General features: G+C 40.2%; 3 protein-coding genes across 3 annotated transcripts in view; 1 reads left to right on the plus strand and 2 right to left on the minus strand.

Moving 5' to 3' along the window:
- Positions 1-7,860, minus strand: part of inppl1a (inositol polyphosphate phosphatase-like 1a) — a 37,486-nt gene extending 29,626 nt beyond the window's left edge. Inside the window, exon 1 of the mRNA XM_036536678.1 lies at positions 6,424-7,860. Within this exon, the coding sequence (XP_036392571.1) occupies positions 6,424-6,590 (167 nt within the window). The 5' untranslated portion in view covers positions 6,591-7,860. The remainder of the gene's footprint in view (positions 1-6,423) is intronic.
- A 2,158-nt stretch (positions 7,861-10,018) lies between these two features.
- On the minus strand, positions 10,019-13,910 carry folr (folate receptor). The gene is made up of 5 exons (XM_036536677.1): positions 13,805-13,910; positions 13,257-13,386; positions 12,306-12,494; positions 11,484-11,619; positions 10,019-11,026 (listed from the first exon to the last, which is right to left on the minus strand). The coding sequence occupies exons 2-5, from the start codon at positions 13,380-13,382 to the stop codon at positions 10,758-10,760; spliced, it is 720 nt and encodes a 239-aa protein (XP_036392570.1). The 5' UTR covers positions 13,383-13,386; positions 13,805-13,910; the 3' UTR covers positions 10,019-10,757.
- Positions 13,911-16,427: 2,517 nt separating this feature from the next.
- On the plus strand, positions 16,428-19,971 carry anapc15 (anaphase promoting complex subunit 15). Its single transcript, XM_036537062.1, has 6 exons — positions 16,428-16,502; positions 16,840-16,994; positions 17,799-17,919; positions 18,251-18,310; positions 18,564-18,701; positions 19,230-19,971. The coding sequence occupies exons 3-6, from the start codon at positions 17,800-17,802 to the stop codon at positions 19,275-19,277; spliced, it is 366 nt and encodes a 121-aa protein (XP_036392955.1). The 5' UTR covers positions 16,428-16,502; positions 16,840-16,994; position 17,799; the 3' UTR covers positions 19,278-19,971.
- Positions 19,972-20,059: the final 88 nt, after the last annotated feature.

The following is a 20,059-nucleotide window of genomic DNA, read 5'->3' on the forward strand; positions in this document are numbered from 1 at the left end:
TTGGCAAAACAACTCCCAACCCCCCACCCCCCACCCCCATAGGAAAAAAAATTGGCAAGGAACACAACTTCCTCTCCACCGTAGGATAGGCATCATGGGACACACTCATGGGGTTTTTGAGACCAATGCAGATTTTGTACAGATATACTGATTGGCTGATATTGCTGTTTGCCAATTTGACATTTCAGTTTCTGATTAATCTTGTCATTCCAGCAATTTGGATTTATAGAAGTCTGAAGTAGGAACTTGTGCGATAGCCCAGGTCAGCTCCTTATTCCCAATTGGATGTGCTGTTTAGCAACAGTCCAGTCATTATAACTTGAATGGTGATGTGAGGGAAACCCCCTAGTCACTACCAGGGCAGTTCCACAAGCTGTTCACGTCTGGGTGCCGCCATTGATAGTGACCATTCATACAAGTATGTCAGGACTGGCACCATGGCAATACCATCAATGGTTTGGCCTATAACACTGCCAGTTTTCTGTTTGTTTGTCCACACCCATCCAAGAGTCCCACTCAGTGGCTCTTTCTCATGCTTTTCACACATTGTGCCCCTTAATCTACTATTTACATATTTGCGATGGACTAATATTCTAAACCTGACTACACGCTGACCAGTCGAGATCTTCTCGACTGTCCTTCCATTCTGTTTAATTCAGCCATCAATGAAAAAGTGGGCTTAAAGTATGAATGAGGCAAATGGGTCTAAAAACCTTGCTTCTTACTTTTTGATCACTGGAAGAAGAAATTTATTTTCTGTTGTCCCATTGCCTTCCTTTCTGTTTTATATGTTCACTTTATCCTGACAGTATTTTTCTGGGGCAAAAGAAAGCACTTATACACCAATCAATTTTAATTAGGCAACAAGTGTTGTTCTGAATTTGCTGTCTCTGACAGGTGCCAGCATTTAATACACAGGGGAAAAAGCGAAATACATTATTTATGGTGCCCAAGGCTGTTGTGAATGTACTACGACACTTCTTTCTTTCTGACAATGGAGTTTTTAATACAAACATGTGCATATGTTTTGGGGTCCTTCAGCGCAGCCTACTCATAACGCCCCTAAGGAGCAAAACTGCAAACCCTTCAGTGACCCTGAACAGCCACTCATTCATCCCCTCCCTTTCCCCATCTCAGGAAAAAAAAAGAACTGACTGCAGTTCTGAAGTTTCCAACGTGGCACAGTGCTCGTTCTCACAAAAACACACCCATAGTGCCAGCCTCTCTCATAAACCCTCTCTCAGTCCCATGCATGATCCGCTGCACTGCTAACTGGCCAAGACAGCCTGAGGATATGCCAGCACAAGTGCCCCTTGCATGCACAGTTTTCATTTCTTTAACCCATCACAGACCACCACAAAAACTCTACCCAGCCCCCACTTCCTTTTCTGGTCACATGACTCAAGGGGGCATCCTTCTCTCCCATTATTCAAATTTCCCTTGGGGTCAAGTTTCATCTTCACCTTCCAAAATGGCGAGTCACAGACCTGTCCAGGCTTGATCTAACTCCTGCCCTGAGCCCACCATGCTAGTAGATACAGTGGCTAACATTACATAAAGCAGTAATATTGAGTAAGTGAACAGAGGCTCTACTATTGAGCCTCTGGGCCAATATCACTTGTTCAGGGTCACACCAGCAAAGCTTTTGACAAAGTCATCACACCAATGTGTGAGGCATGGCTGATCACACGATTCTCCCCATACCTCAGCTAGCTCACATCATGTGACCCACCAATCTCTCCCAGAGAACGTTTTGCATTCTTTATGCTTGAGATCACGCAGTCATAGTGTGTCAGAGCTGCCATATGGTCCACAGAGGCCTTGGGGTATCCTTGTGGTATGCCTCAAGTGTGACGCAAACACTTTAGAATGGGGGAAAAACCCTGACATTCAATTATAATCAACACTTTAAAATCCTAAATATTTTCATACTAGGAGATATGTTCAAACATGTTCAGACCCTGGCAGATAATCCTCAGGAAAGCCATAGATTTTACAACTTGACAGCGAGTGAGAAGACATCCCTTCCCACCAGCTCTAGTCTGCACATGAGAAAGATTCTCAGTAAAGACTAGGAACAACACAATAAACTTTAAGGGGGAACGATGGTCAGACATCAACGCCATATATTACAGTACTTACATTCCAAACCACGTCCAAAAAGTAAAAAGTATGCCTATTCCACCAAAGAAAAGCTAAAACAAAAAAAAAAAAAAGAAACCAAAACTAGAGATGATGTTCACAAATTCTTTCAATGGAGAATGACATGAAGAAAAAAAGCAAGCCTCAGGGTTCCAAACTAACATGCACCCGTCTGCCAAAGCAGCTAAATTTGGCTTGTGGAGGCTACATCTGTCAATCGTATTACCCACACAGGAGGGCGGTTCCTTCAGCATTCAAAACGGAGTAGGATCCCTCCATAAAGAACAGGGCAGACAGATGCACTCAATTTCTGTGATGCTCTCTGTGTTCAATTACACAGTACTACAAAGACCACAAAACGGACAGAATATCCCATGAGCTCATCTATGTAGGCACACAGAAGTGGACTGTCAGGCGTACTATGTAATTGGTGTGTGGCTGCCTTGACCAACTGCTTACCAGTGATATCACTTGGATGTTTTCATTGAGCCATAACTATTTTCTGTGTATCACTCGCTACCCAGTGTATACAATATGAGCTGAAATTTTTCAATACTGTTTACTAATATGGTAAACCAGCCTGCTTATGTTCCTTGTAAAGATTGGTGGTATAGAGATTTTTTGAAAGCGATACTTTCATGCAGGCACAAAACATGATTCGCAGTGAGACAGGAAACCTGACACAAAATGGGTATGAATAATACATTCATGTCTTCCCTTACAAAATGGCATGCAATCTTTAAATTATCTTAAATGCATTTTTCCCTTTATGCACCAGTGTTTTGGAATCTCTTGAAATCAAGATGAATGCAATCTTCTGATACACTTGCATCCAGTGAGCACATGTTCTTCACCATCAAGTTACCAGTCACTTGGAAATCGAAAGCAGATTTCTGAATATTTGCTTTTCATAAACAACACAGTAATTGCATCAGTGCCAGGAAGGTTACACACCAAGCAGACACAGCCCACATTTTGATTAATTCATGCTTCCTGCAGTCTAGCCACATTTCAATTTGAACACCTCTCATTTTCTTAGTTAGAATTTCTGAACAACCCCTCATGTTAATGCATATTATACCGTTTTTTGTACAATAAGTGCAGTAAACAGTAATATGCAGTGTCCCACCCCATTTACAAGCTGAAATTCCTTTTCCAAAGTTTTACTTTGCTGTGGATGGGAGAGGTAAGAAGAGCTGATGGCAGGAGTCACAGGACAGATGACTCATTCGCGAAATCAATGTGTTACTTCATTAACTCAAACATCAGCACAATGGCTCCATCGGCAAGGCACTGATCCTGAGTGGAGATTGAGCCCCACGGCTCATGTTTGATGCCAATTGTGTCATCAGCAAACAATGACTTGGAGTTCACAGTGGCGGAAAAAATGGTTTCATTCTGCCAGGAATGGTGTTGGTAGGTCGGCCAGGGTTTTCATTTGTCTCGTTGCCCTCAGGCATCTTACGAATCATCAAGTGCCTGTGAGTTCCCCGGATGATGCCAGTGGAATTGTGCCTGTTCTCCGATGAGTGCCCACTCCACTGTAGTGAGCTGTGTCCCTTGAAGTGTGAAAAATAGCCGCTGGCTGTGTGCAAGTGTATGGGAGGACTGCATTCCTCTCGCTTCAGAACTGCTGCACAAGTGAAGGGGTTGTCACGGTGAGATAAGCCTAACGTACAATTAGCAGTTCCAAACAGGACTGCATAAAGAAGAAAAAGCATCAAAAAACATCAGCAAAATAATGTCCAGTGATGTTACCTCATCCCTTTCCTTTAGTTGCTCCTAACTTCAGGACAACTGATGTTGAGTACTATGACGTACTCTGATTCTATACAAAGAACCAACATGAAAACTTCAACAATATATTTTAACTTGTATATATTGTTTTAATAGAGATTATAAATTAATTGTCTCTGAAAATCACAAACACACAACTTGTTGGGCACCAAAACCGCAAAACTGAGTACCAGTCCAATGTATTATGTTGCAGTGCCGTGATTAAAACTGGGTTCTTTGCATTAATGTCAAGATATTGATACTGTTTTGTTTTAATACGGATAGAAATAATGATTAAGAGTTTAACATTCATTGTAGTGTGATGGGAATCTACCGCTGCAGGGAGGAGCAGGAGACTGTTTGCTAAACACAGCAGGTGTGAAGGGCAGTGGGTGCAAGCAGACATGGAGGAGAGAGAGAGAGAAAAAAAAAAAACAATCCAAGCCAAGCTATAGCCATACTCCAAAGCCCAGTATGCACTGGTGTTAGGAGATCAAGACTAGATAGATCAAACCCCTTATAATCTTAAATATGTCCAACAATAATAGGTATAGACATTCTTACGCCATGGAATTATATGAGTGCAGACAGAAACATCATACTGGCAGACCACTTCTTACAAGGGTCTCTAAAATTGTTTTTATTTATTTATTTTTTATCGGTATAGAGATCAATGTGCTGCAATCGGCATCCACTTTGTCCTCCACTAGCACACCACATACTGCCATGGTAAGTGTTAGAGCGGCCTCTTCAACTCCCACTGACAATGAATGGCAACACCATGGCGATCAAGCTGTCACCCAAGGGCATCTAAACCACTCAGGAGCTAAAACAATAAATGCAGTTAAATATTCTATTAGTATGAGGAAAAACTATTTCCATTATCATTATTAATGTTAATTCTTAATATTATCATCATCATCACTGTCATTACTATTACACTACTGATATTATTAAAAGACACCCTGTGAAAAATAAAAAATAAAAAGAAATTGTGCACCCTTCTCTCTATGAGTGTCTCCCCGAGCTTCTGAGTACAGATTTCTTGGTTTGCTGGGGTCGAAGTTGACACAAGTAACTGTGGGTTCAATGCAAAGCTATCGTTATATGCAGTATGCTCACTAACAGACAGATGGTGGAAAAAAACAACTTCTGATTACAATCTTCTCTTATCCATTAGCTACATAAACTAATCACAGATTGGCAGCAGCTTGCCATCTTGTCTGTTGTTATCAATGTGCACCCAAATATTTTTGCACATGCTTAAAGCTACTCCAGATCTGAATTTCTTAAAGATACGGCGATATTTAAAAAAAAAAAAAAAAAAAGCACAGATATGCCAGGACATGAGGTGGCCAAGGGTGACACCACCATACAATAAGCAATACCCTCCTTTGTGTCGGTTTGAGTCGCCACTGAATCAAAGGTTCAATCGAACCATACATTCAATATTGGCCTGCAGAAAGCAACTGTCCACTTGAGCTATCAGTGGATAGCTCAAAACAGTGCTCATTACAGGTGCTAATATTTGAGTGGTGGGGTGAATCCATCGTATCTGATACATCCAAGAGTTGATTACAAATATAAAGGAAAGCACAGTGTCGCCAATATGCGTCACGCCGCGTGCAGATGTTTCTCGAATCAATTTGTCGGTGGTAGCGCAGCAATTTTGGGGACTCTGATCTGTGAAGCCTGGGGTGTGCATACAAACACACACACAGATAAAACTTTAGGTGCGGTGATGTGGCGATCAAGAGTCACGTGACTTCAACAACTGATTTTTCTGTGCTGTAAGGCAATGTACACATTTCCAATATGATTGCATACCTGCTCCAGGGCGACTCAAATTTGGTATTTTCCCTCCGTGCCCTTCTAGCATTAACAGCCACCCACCCCGACACAAACCTTCCCAATTGCATTCAACCACAGTGTCATAGCAATACATCGTACTACTTCTGTCCTTATGAAATCAATAAAATATCCCAACTTCCACTTCACCACCTATTTAACCGTCTAGCTATGCTAAATATGTATTAATACAAGCATACCCGTACGCAGCTAAACTGACCAAGAAAGTCATGTTTCCTTACTAGCTGGTTAGTCAGATGAATGTAGCATACCGACTTTAAAGGGCCATTTTAAACAATACACACATTTTGCAAGAACTGGTGTAATATATTGATGTTGATAGCTCAGAAATGTACAAGTGCAACCGTTTATCTAATAAATGGACGTTTTGTTTAAAACAAAACTATGTGGTTCGAAAATACCTACGTTCTCAAATTCAAAGGCAAGCAAGACAACTAAATTAACCGCACTGAGTAATAGATCGCATTTAGGACAGATGAGAGCTCAAAACTGAACTCTGAACGTGATGACACAATCCTGACACATCAGGGTGTCTGAAACTGTAAGGAAAAACAGCAAAGTTAGGCACATTTTCAACAGACTAACAAGCAACCAAGAAACACCATTCAAGAGGAAGAAAACAAGAGTTGGACTTACAGGACGCAAAGGGCGTAAGCACCGCTCACACTCTCGCTGTCTCGCACCAGGAAACTCCCATCTCGCCCGGCCCGAGCCAGCAGCTCCTCCGCCGCAGCGCGACTTAGATCCCGGTGATACCACAATGGAGGCGCGCCACCCAAGGGAGAGACGCCACCGCCAGCCATCGCAGTGTAACAAAAAAGAAATCCACAACTATCTACAATAATATACCTAAATTCCGATAGTAAAGCCTACGGCTGTGGTTTGCTTGTTAACGTCAGTATGACTTAACCACAACAAGTTATTTTTTGGGGAAATCGCAACTAGCTAAAACTTTTCGGGTTGTTGTTGCAGCAGTTCCTGAAAGTCTGCCATTAACAGCCCCGTTCCCTTTTCCCACGGAAATAAATATATGTAAATACAGTGGGAAAGTTGGAGCGATGTAATCATAGTTCTTTCCAACGAGGCATTAGTGTCAGCTGGATAGATAGATTGTATCTCTTTGCTAACTACGTTTCTTTAGTGCAATTTCTAGGATTTAACGTTAGCTAATTTAGCTAGCTAATGTAGTGGCGCGCAGCGTGATTGTTTAGCTAACGTTGCTGCTATTACACTAATACTTTAGCTCAAGACATCAACATATCACACGTTTTAATTATACAACAGAAAGATCCCAAAATAAAAAAAAACCGTCGTTGATCATAAGCAGATCTTTTCTGTAACGTGAGCAGCAGCCAGCTAGCTTCCTTGTTACTTGAGTTGATTTGCTGAGTGCCAAATGTATTTCACTATCAGGGACATCAGCGAATATGTTTGAATTATTCGTAAACAGTGATTAATCCCCGTGTCCCTTTTTATCTCAGATTCGAATCGATTCAAGCGAGTTTCCCAAGCGTTTCACGAGCTCCCAAAGAAAGTCCAGTTATAGTATATTTTTCCATCTTCGGATTTGCCCTGGTCAAAAGTTAGCTAGCTAGCTAGCTAACTGTTGGGTATCTAACTGGTTCGCTAGTGACATATTTATACATAGAACATTTCCATCCGATGCTCATCCATCTTTCTCATGCTTCAATCCCTCCTCTTCGCCGCAGTCCCGTCATCGCTTTGAATCAAGTGGCGATGGTCGAAAAAGTCGAAAGGTTTTCTTTCTGAAGCGTTGCCTTTCATAGAAATCAACAGTAACCCCCTGTCTCCATAATTACTGTACCCTATGGTGTGGGAACCCTTGCTAAAAATGGATCATTACTCGCACCTTTTGGATAACTTTTCTCTTTCCTGTTAAATCCCGGCTCCAGGCTTTGCAGTTGAGCTTACTCGTTTCAGTCATAGCCTACTTTGAAAAAAAAAGTTGCTACGAAAACTTCCTGTTCAATCGCTCAGTTTCTCCGTCGGGGCAATTTAAAGCGCCAGATTACCAGTTTCTCGTGTATGCTCCCACCATGAAAGAACGCAGTGCTGTATAGACATTGCCCCTTTAATATCTGTGTGCAGTGCATCGTTTTGTGATACCCGTTTTTTGACACGCTTTTTAGGTTCACCAGCTAGATGTGTTGAATAGTCTTGCAAGTAAATCCGGTACAGCTGTGAAGTGATTATCTCTTATTATCCAAATTCATGACGAGGAAATGAGGCCCTTTTTAGGCTCAGTCATGTCATAGACATGTCATATACCTTGTGGAAACATGCAGGGAACAGTTCAGGACCTAACATACACTCAAATTTTACATCATATTTATCTTTATCATCCTATACACCTTCATCTTTCTTTACATTTGGAGTTGTCTGGCCAACCATTGAAACCTGGTCATGCAGCACTTGAATTATTGTTGACTCCTTATTATTTTTATTTTATTTTTTTTTTTTTTTTGCTTGTGTTGTACTCTACCTCACTTGTAAGTCGCTTTGGACAAAAGCGTCTGCCAAATGAATAAATGTAGGCCTATGTAAATCCACTGCCAGGAGTTAAAATTTAACGGAGAATTACTGTTTGTTTTAATCTGACGATGTACGTCCTAGTTGTAGCCTATGGAGTATTCAACTAAATGTTTGTCACAGATACATATATTACATTTAAATCGTTAAAAAGCCTGTTTACTTTTGGTCACGTTTTATGGTGCGAAAAAGGTAGGCTTTCAATGAACATTTTTTTTTATAGAAGAATGCTCAGGACAGAAGATGCAAAGAAAGAAGGCAGACATTGTTACAGAGAAGTCATAAAATTGTGAGGAAATCATACACCACCATAGACTGTGGGGTATGTGGAAACTGGAAGCAAGCTACTGGCAAACTGTAACATTTCACATCTGAGCCCAAAAGGAAATGCCACTGGATAACACAGGAACGTGTGCCAAAGTACTGAGGCAATATTATTTTTGACATGGTCCCCAAGGATAAATGCAGAGATCAAGTCTAGTAACAAAGGAAGGCCAACTAATAATAGACACGCTCCAGCACTGACTTGATTCTTTTTTTCTAGTTTTCCCCTTCACAATTTGACCCTGATGATTTGCAACACTGGATATAAGGCCATTTGTTTTCCTGTGAGATAACTGGTTGCATGTCGAGGAAGTAGATGTCCACAGATGCTTTGAGGTTATGAATGCATCACTGATGCTTACAGTCAGCTGCTCCCACCTTGTGGTGGATCTCCATGGTGACAGGTAAAGGTAAATATATGTGAAGATATGCCTATCTAGCCATCTGTCTATATAGATATATGTACATATTTGTGTATAGATGGATGTCTATATATAAATCTATAAATAGATAGATCTATATATAGATAAATATGGATATATTCATTTATATGTACTCATCATGTATGTTGCTCTAGGTCAGGGGTGTCCAAACCTCTCCTGGAGGGCCACTTGTCCTGCATGTTTTAGATCTCTCCCTGCTCCAACACAGCTGATTCAAATGATCAACTCGTTATGAACTCCTGTAGCTGCTGAATAACAAACTGATCATTTGAATCAGCTGTGTTGGAGCAGGGAGAGATCTAAAACATGCAGGACAAGTGGCCCTCCAGGAGAGGTTTGGACACCCCTGCTCTAGGTAGTCTACTTAATATCAACACTGTAAATGTATTGTAAAATGTGCTTATTTTTTATGTTTCTCTGGATAAGAGTGTCTTCTTAGTGATAAAATGTAGATGTAAATGTAAAGACATGACATTGTCCTGGCTGCCCAGCATCTAGACCAGACACCCAGGCATTGTGGGCATAAGTCAGGCAGCAAACTTTTCCATGAGCAAAGACGTGAGCTTTTAACATTAAACCCAACATATTGCTGATCATGGAATATAGATGTGGCTCCAGCTGGATTTTTAAAATTCTGTTTGGGCTGGGGGTGGAGAAAGGGTGGACTGAGCAGGCCTAACAGTTTGTCTTTTGCCACAAAAATCTCACCATCAGTTAAAACTTTTAACCCAATAATAACACAGTGAGGGAAAGGGCCTCTCAACAAGGAATGCTCCTCTTTCTTTTTCCTTTCTCTTCTTCTGTGATACCGTTTTACTTATAATTTTAACATTCACTTTTTTGTATGCATTTATTTTTGTCTGTAGGATGTAGAAAGACACACTTGTGATCATACATAAAGTCTGTATATTTTATTGAAGCATTCATACAAGGCTGATATTTAATATTGTTATACTGAAAGAAATCATCACAGGCAACTGAGGTGTGCAGGACATCGAGGTCACTGGGAATAATCCACAATGGATGCTGTGTTACCACAGCACATCGATTTTCAAAAGAGTTACCAACCAGGTAATGATCTCATCACCAGCATATCTACTACAGTGCTTTATTTGTGATTATCTCCGCTCAGTGCAAAACTGTATACATAAACTCTGCAAAACTCTACATAAATGGTTGGCGACCACAACATTTTCAGTGATTTTTTTCAATCACAAGTTCAAGTAATTTCTTAGAAGGTGCCTGGGGCACCATAGTTTAAATGGCCTTTTCTTTAAACAATTTTCTCTCAGTCATTCAAAATGTGTAGTTTCCACTTTGTACTTGGAATTCATCTCACATTTTCTGGGAGAAATCTAAAATATTTCAAACTGAACCTGACAGAAAAAAAGTTTAGTTTTTTTGTACAAAGCAGATACCAAATCAGTGGAACTTATAAGGCTGATTTATAAATAATATGTCAGAACTGGTTTTATTTCCTCATAAAATCACCTATTCTTCACAAAATAATTTGACTGTCTATCCAATTATGTATTAGCTGAGGTTAAAAAGTTATACAGTTCATAGAAAACCATATCGATTCCAACCGTAAGGGACTATAATTTAGAGGGAGAGAGAAGAAAATGTCACCATTAAGTTTATGTCACCCTTTTTCTAGAACAGCTGTATGGAGAATAGGGCTGGAAGTATGACGAGGGATACTGGCACACTGACTGAGGGGGCCTCATTCAGGTAGTATTCAGCCACCTTTTTGTTGGGGCTCGGGCCCTCAGCGAACCACATCTGCATGCACTTGCCACTGTCCTTAGTGTACGTGGTGTATTTGTACGAATTGGACCAGATAGTCTCACACATGCTCTGGGCGGTGGGGAAAATGTCGGTAAACCTCTTGCACTGTGCCCCCGTGGGGCATTCGTTCCGACCTGGAGAACGAGCAGACAAACACACAGTGCAACTCTTTATAATATGAAATTCAGTAAACACACCAACAAAGCATGGTCAGGAAGGCTGCCACGTGACACAGATTTGCACTTGACTGATTAATACATTGGGATGCAATGGTGCAAAGCAGATTCCTCAAAGGGAAACCTAATTAGGTGTCTGTTAGGGAAATTACATGAATTACAAATACAGATGAAGAGGCGATTGAAAGCAACCATGAGCCACACACTCAGATGATGAACGGTATGAAATGCGTCTCACATAATGTGTTTATAATGGCATTAATTTATGGCAGCTTCCTACAGGAAACCACAGCCGATGGCAAAATATGCCATTTCAACATATTCAGAAGTATTTATCTAGATTATTTACATTTACATTTACATTTATTTATTAGATTTATTCAGATTATCTTTTATCTAGTGTAGTGTGCCAAACCTGTGGTCCAGTCCCAGCCTTTGTGCCAGTTGTCTTTGCAGGTGAAGTCATTCTTGCAGTCACTCCACCATGTCTCGCAGTCCTCCAGGCAGAGGGGCACATCCAGAATCCGCTCTTTTCGCCATGATTCATCGGCCTGAAGCCATGCCCAAGAAGACAGGGATGAGAGTGCAGCACTATGGTGTCGTAGAGGTCTGACTCCTGGTCATTAAACCCAGGTTTTGTGGGATCAAGTCCCAGTTAGTATGTTGTTGCTCTACCCTTAAGCAGTATCCTATATATAGTATATATTTACCTTCTAATAGTCTAAAACCAACATATACAGATAAAAACTGTGAGCAAGTAAAAGTGAAAATTCAAGAAACAGAGACCAAAGATAAAAAACGGACTGAAATTAAGGTATAAAAAGAGGTAAAAATATTAATCCAAAAGCTGTTGTATTCAATTACATTCACAGAATTCAGTATGTAAAATCCACTTTTCGATATGTATATAGGTCATGCCATTATGTTTGCATTATCTGAAAGTGTGTAGTCCACATAAAGAGGGCAATTTGCCTCATCTATGAACCTTATGACATTATCTGTGAATCCTTAGCCAGCTGCTATATAATCATATTTTAAAGGCTCTGCCTCAAAAGTATAAACTCTCAATGAAATATTTGTTCATTTGAATACTAATATATTTGTGTTGGAAAAATCGCAGCTATAAATTATGTGAATAGGATTTTGTGAAAAAAAGAGATTTTTTCAATGTTACATTGCCATCTAGTGGAATAATTCAGAATAAGCATGCCAAACCAGTTTGAAGAAGGCCTCTTACTAGCTGAATCCAGGGCCCTAGGTGTGGGGAGCACTCATAGAAGCAGGTGTCCTGTATGAAGTGTTTCTTGCAGGTCTCTGACATTATGCCACAGTGATTCCAGTTAAAGTTGTATAGGTAGGAGACATCATTGTGGGCTTCCTCAGTGGTGTTGGCTGTGCAACAGGCATTGTGTTTCCAAGGAGAGCACTTAGGACAGAGTACATGCAAGGAAACAGATGCATTATGAACATATTTACTGAAACCAGTGTAAAGCTATGCCAATGCGATTACTGGTAACTAAATTAGACCAGTTTTGACATATTTGACTTAGACATATTTGACAAACTGTTTTATGAAGATCTTATTAATTTATTGTTGATTCTAGTATTTTTTTTTTTGACAAAAGCCCACTATTTTCAAGAATTGGATAAATGTGCTTTGACATACTAAGAAACACTTTTATTAAGCAGAAACAAAACAATTACTTTCAACTCCTTTTTGAGAGGCATGTGTTACATTTTAGTAAACAGATGCAACATTTACAAAACTAAAGTAATTCTACTTGTCATTCATTAATCAAGCAAATTTACACTTTTTCTAAATGCTTTCTTTGCCACTGAGCACATAATAGAAAAATGTGATTGGTCAGTCCTTATGCAATATTCATTCTTCCTGGTTTGAATATTCACTTCTGATGTAATATGCACTGGCAATAGCTCATTCCACTCTGGCCATTGCAATTTTGTTGGCAGGAAAACCATTATATACAAGGAGACCCCTGGACCAAGACTGGGAATCACTGGTGGAGTCAGTTATTTACCCTGTACACATTTACCTGTACATTTTCTAGTAATAAAAGAGTAAAAAATAGTGTTTGCACCCCCCCCCCCCCCCCAACATACAAAGCCTGAAATAGTTTCAGACTCAGAGACATCATGGAGTCAGTCTGCAGTCTATTTGTGCATTTACCTGCTCATAAAGCTGTCCCTCTGGACCAGGTTTTGCCTTGTGATGCTTTGCAGTCATGCACATGTTCAACTTGTCCTGAGATACTGCCAGAGACACCAAGGCCAGCACTAAGATTACAGACCGCATGGTTCTGTAGGACAAAGTGTGAGAGACTGGTCAGGGACACAAAAAACTTAATAAAAAACGTTTTCGTTTTTTTTTTTTTTTTTCTTCAGTTAATTTACACAAAATATGGGATGTGGTTAGGTAAACGCTACTGCGCACGTTAACACCTATTTCCCATTTTAAAAAATGTACATACATACATCTCCTCGGCACAAAAGTTAAAAATTTCTCAAGGTTTTATACATGTAACAAAAGTGACATTGGTTTTAAAAATTGCAGACACAAAGAATTGTTCGGAGAGCCGTATAATTTGATTGACAGTTCAATACACATTGGTTTTTCTACTATTGAATAGCAAAAATTAAGAGCAACCGTTACTTTGAACCATATAACAATAAATCATCAAGACTTAATGTATCTGAATGATGGCAGAAAAACAATACCGTTTTCGTTAGGTCCTTTCGGCAGTGTAATCTTCGAAATCCTTTCGCCAGCACTGGGTAAATAAAAAGAGGCTCCGCTTTAAACAACGTACATCAATGCTGCTCAAAAATCAATTCGCATTTCAACGGTTTTGTAAACGCAGCTTAAAAAGTAACTGAAGTGGGCGTTATATGCCACTCCAAACCCAAGGGCAGAGTAGTGTATCCTCTGTCTTTTACTACAAGAAAAAACGACACTCTCATTCAGTAGGCTATCATTTGTGCATAGTGCAGCAGAGCAAAGTCTGGCTTATATCAGGCGGAAACCCGTCAGTGCAAGGTCTGCTCCCTCGCAGCGTAACAGGTGTTTCAATGATCTTGTAGGTCTTTATGACCTGACGATAACGGCAGGACGAACGGGAGCTGGCCATGATCATTTGCTCAGGTTTACTATTCACGAAACTGTTTAGACACTTTCACAGGATTTATGGCATTTAGTTGCTACATGCATATATGCGCATATAAACACCATGAATTCACGTTTTTACTGAGTGGGTGGAGATGATTCTTTCCTATGTATCAGTATCTATGGGGGGAGTGGGGAGGGGGGGGGGGGGGGCGACTGTATGAAATTAGGCTGAATAGGCTATTTAGCGAGGCATGGTGGTGGGGCTTACACCCAAGAGTACAACGTAGCCTACAGGTTAAGGTCAGTAGTGCGTGTTAAAAGTAATTAAATGGTTTTAAAAATTAACGTTCAGCGTGTTTTCAGCAGAGGCTAGAAAGCTGGGTCTGTCTGTCACGGGCTGGGCTGAGGGAGCCCCTGTGTTTTCTCCTACGTGTAGAGTGGACTGTTGTGGATTTTGTTGTAGACCCATGCCCGGTGCAAGTCCAGGTGAATTGGTATTATTACGCCTTTAAATCTTAGGGGCGGGTCAGCGATTGATGTGTGTGTTTTTTAACCCACGTTTTGTAACAGTTGTTTTATTGCATATCACATGCAATGGTCAAGGTCATAACGTCTGCGTTGCAAAATTAAATTTACGGCACTAGGCAGGGCTGGTTTATCATAATGATACCTTTAGCTTGTAGGATTTGACAGGTTAATTAGTATTTGGTAATAAATGTATCCTTGTTTAAGATAAATGAATGTAAATGAATGAACCTATCAAGCCTAACCTATCCATGTTACTGCGTATCGAAATTCTCTATCCACGGGCTCCCGAGTGGTTCAGTCGGTAAAAGCAGTCGTTCCGAGTGTAGACTGATCGAACCCGCTACGGCTCGGGTTCGATCCCAGCCGTGTCACTAGCCGACAGTGGCTTCGTTCCGCCGGGGATAGGGGTGGGTACGTAGCCTGTGGTTCACATGCCAAGTCCTCCGACTCATCTCTGTGCTAGCTTAGTGGACCGCAGTGCGAAAAGAAGCGGCATCACGTGTCTCGGAGGAGGGCAAGTGCTTGCCCACGGATTAGCAATGGGACCGAACAAATTGGGCATTCAAAAATGCGGATCTGTTACAGACAAAATGGGTTATTGAAGTTGGAATGTAATGCCTACACAATGAACACATTTGTTCAAAATGACACAATGAAAGGCAATGATTCCTGACAGTAAGCGTGTCATTACATCATGGGGTCTGAGAGTCTTATGCGTCTTATAGATTTCACAGAAAAGAGAAATATTTGCTTTCAAATGTTTTCAAATTTGCTTTCAAATGCTTTCAAATTTTTGTGATGTGGAAAACAGTCTTGACAGGACACCTAAAAATGAATATTTGGATTTGATTAACCAAACATCCTCTGTAACAATCTTCAATGCCCACTAACAATCCAGGACACCGCACGCAAACAAGTGCTCTTCTCCGAAACACGTGATGCCCAACCGCTTTACACATCGCGGTTTACATCCAAAGCTTGCGCAGACACGAGCTGGAGGAAGTCACTTCATGCGCAACGTGCGAACGCCCTGATTGACCATCTAGATTTGCTGATGGTGCACATAGACCCCTGGCCGACCTACCCACCCCTACATTCCCGCTGAAACGAGGACAATTTCACCTGCCCAGCGAGCTCCCGGTCGTTGTTGGCTACTAAAAAAACAACACTTTAAGATATTGACCTTTCATCGACTAATTTTAATATAATAAAGTACAGTATTCAAACGTTTTACATGGATTCCTGTAGATCTGGAAAACTAAAGAACATTGTTGTCAGTAAAGTCAGTTTGGATACATATTTACATAGATCATTTAACTGACACGACAGGCTATTTTTCATTAACTTAAAATACTGAAAATATATTCCAGTGTGGATATGAATAATTAACCTGTGTCGAACATTGCTACTCTGTCAATTGATGCAGTTACTCTTACTGGATAACATGGTTTACATATGTTTTTTGTTTTTTTTTTTTACATTTTTGGCTGACACTCCATGTTGGCATATAATTAATGACACTCTTATGTTAGCACTCAAGTAATAGTGTTGATCTCTAATACAGGCCAACTCTAGACCCAAACGCTACTTTTGAACAAATATGATGAAAGAAGAGGAAACATACCTCAATGTTCTCAAGACGTTCTGCCACAGGAAATTACATCATTTGGCCACAAGTTACCCAGTTTTGAAGCAAACCGTTCCTGATTTTCCGGGAGTTATTCAAGTAGTAACAGATTTGATGGAAGATTTACATGATTGACATGATTGACATTCATGAATGTAAGTAGGCCTATTTTATCCTTTAAATATAATTTTGTAGAGGAAATACCTTCTCTGATAATGATCTAATGGCCATTGATAGGTAAGGCCAAAAAATGTTAAAATTATGTTTTAACTTGTAATTTCAAGTTTAATGTCCCATGATACCAGGCATCATGTTACATGAAACTTGTAAGTCATATATTTTGTGAAGAAATGATAGTTCATGCATTTCTTAATTACTGTTGTTTAATGAAAGATAATGTAAATATGTAATATAACGTAAAATGATAATGAAATGTGTTATATTTGGAGACAATGCCATGCACATGATATGTTCCCAAAAATTATGTACCAGAAATTATGGAATCAGCTATGTGGGTATGGCTGCTCTGTTTCGTATGGGACCAAAGAAAGCCGTACGCCTCGTCGGGGGGAATCGCAATACCGAACACACACTTCCGGTTGTCAGAGAGTTTGAATTTTCGGTTGGGAGATCTGCTTGTTTTTCAGGCAAGGCCATATTTTGTCTATATTATTACCTGTACTGTTGCACATTTGGTTGTTTTGTGTAACCTGTCATTAGTAATTATCTAGTACAGTTAGCATTCAAAATAAGATTCTTTTCTCTTGGTAGATTGCAAGCACAAGCACAAGCAAAAGGAAACATTAACAAGCACGCAAGCCAATTAAGTTAGATAGCTAGTTAATGGTAATCATGGTGTCAGGCACTTTAGCTTCCTACATTAGCTAACTTTAACTAGAGAAAACGTTCATTAGTTGTGTCACATCTGGCTAACTCTTGTAACGTGACGTTAGCCATCCTTAACAGTGTTACATTAGTTGGTAGGAATATGGTAGCAGCATGTGCGATGCATACCAGCATAGCTCGGATCGTTAATAATTTGCTCTCAGTAACGTTATCTTGACTACTTGGTGCCAGTTAGCGAATCGCTGGGCTCTGTAGACGTATGATGGCGTAGTTAGCTAGTAAAAGTTATATATGTTGCTCAAAGTTATGAACAGTTTTGGCATTAGCACTAGCTTTGGTTTTATGCTGTTATTTTTAACACTACGAACAGTAATAGTTATTTAGCTAATGGATCTTTTACAGACGCATAGCCTTTCAAGTCACTTTGCATCAGAGAGTAACGTTACGCCAGACGAATAATGAGTCTTGTATATGAATTACCAAGTGTTCAGCTACGCTGGAGTACCTGTTAGCAGGTAATCGTAAAACACCAAAACCAGTATTTCCTCACTCAGCTAAACACTACCATCTCTCTGTTTTCCCAATCCCACCTCCTCACTCCACAGAATGTCAACGCTTTTCCCATCCTTATTTCCGCGGATGACGGAGTCTCTGTGGTTTAATTTGGACCGCCCTTGTGTGGACGAAACCGAGCTTCATCAGCAGGAACAGCAGCACCAAACTTGGGTCTGTTGCCTCGCGTTTAATACCCAGTTATGTCTTTTCACACCAGCACAGTACATGATATACTATTTTATAGTGGGAAAGCATGAAAAAGCTGCCCTTTCATACAGTCTGGACAACATCTACATCCATTTTTTAGAAGTAGTAGTGTTGTTTTTAATGTGCTTACAGTCATGACAACTTTGCTGCCTGCGCCCACCACCAGGCACTCAAAGAAGGAAGTGAAATACTTTTAAGATTGTGATATGAGAGGGAAGATCTCAGATCTTTTTTGTTATTGTTACTCATATTTTGTTACGTGTCAGCAATTTCTGAGTCTCATCCATTTTCACAGTTACAGAGTATTGCTGAGAAAGACAACAATTTGATGCCAATTGGGAAACCGATATTTGAGGTATCCATTTTTCCTTAATTACACAATGCATCCAGGTGATTCTGAAGGGTGAGGGTTAGATTGAGGTTTTTGGCACCATATCACTATTGTTAAGGCTGACTAAGGTTAAGGGTTTTTAAATTATTATTTTATACAATTTAACAGTAGAATTAATCTCTTTAGAAAAGACGAGTCATGAACCCAGGGAAGATTTTAAAGAGGAAGAGAAATGCATTGCATGGTCTGTCATCTGTGACCTGGTGTGTCTGTGCAGACATATGATGAGGAAGAGGAGGAGGATGATGAGGATGAGGAAGACAGTGAGGAGGACTCAGAAGATGATGAAGACATGCAGGACATGGATGAGATGAATGACTACAATGAATCCCCAGATGATGGAGAGATCAATGAGGTGAGGAAAGAAAAAGACGGAGAGCTGGAGGTAGAACACAGGGGACTTTGCTTTATTGTGAGAAAGAATATGGCACTGCCTGAGTAATAAAGATCTATTTGTAAATCTATTTATATGCATTTAAATAGATCTATTTATAAAGCTCTATTTCACAGGTTGTGATTGAACAAGTGTATCAGAGTTTTGGCATAATCTGCCTCATTGTAAAACATCCTGCATTGGAGAGGGGGCTTGTATTGTGGCTGTAACAGTTACTTTTTAGTAGATTTTATGTTTATGTATGTAGATCTATGTTCCTAACCTCAACTAGATAGGTAGGTAGCCAGTCTAGTGAGCAAAAGTCCTCTCTTTGTGGCCATAGTAGTGCAGAAGTGATGAATATGAAACCAAAATATATTTCTCAGCTTTTTCACATTCCACACCAAGGCGATGCATCAGACATTGAATGGCTTGCAAACAAATGGCAAATATGAAAGTCACTGTACTTATTTTATTTATAGTCGTTCCTATATTGTCTGTGTGTCACAGGTGGACATGGAAGGGGCTGACCAGGACCAGGACCAGTGGATGATCTAGAACAGTTCCTCTGAGTCTTCATTCTCTTAACAGTAACGGGATTGGTGCTCCTCTACAAAGCTTTGGATCTATGCTCAACTGATGAACTGTTTTTTAAACCCCAGCCTGCAGTTTTGGCACTGGGCAGAGTGCAGGTTGGCATGTCACATTGGAGCGCGTGGCCCAGTGAGATTGCAAAATTTTCAGTGTCATTTGTCTCCAGTGCTGCTTGTGTAATGATGGAGGTAAAAATGTGACTAGTTTTCATGAGCCAGTACAATGTATGCAAGGAGATTGCCAGAGCATTGCTAGGCTCTGAGCCATATCAGCTGATCATAAGCACCTTCAGGTGCAGCTGTCCTCCTTGTTAACTGAAGACCTTGGTGCCCCTATTTGGTCTACGTTACCATGTTTGGTCTAAGTTACTGTGTCCCTGCCTGTTCAAGGATTTCTGCAGTGAACTAACACACAGCGTTGTCTCCATTAAAGGTGCAGGCTGTCTTTGTACTTTGCCTCCTGTCATATGAGAGTGTGTGTGTCTCAAAAACGACGTAACACACATTCTAAAACTCCTCTGATGCACCCACTCAAGCCATTGTGCTGTGTTTTTATGAGTGCACCTGACTAAAGCACATTTTTTCTTAAAGGAAAATGGGACAAAATAAACTTTTACTCTAGAAGGCGTCAAGCAAACTGGTGGAATTTATTGAACTGTAAACATAATCCTAAAATTGCATAGATCTTATTGTACAGCTAGGAAAGTGTCTTGTGAATAATAAAAAATATGTATAAAGATAACAGTA

The sequence above is a fragment of the Megalops cyprinoides genome, chromosome 9, assembly GCF_013368585.1.
Source record: "Megalops cyprinoides isolate fMegCyp1 chromosome 9, fMegCyp1.pri, whole genome shotgun sequence".
NCBI lineage: Eukaryota > Metazoa > Chordata > Actinopteri > Elopiformes > Megalopidae > Megalops > Megalops cyprinoides.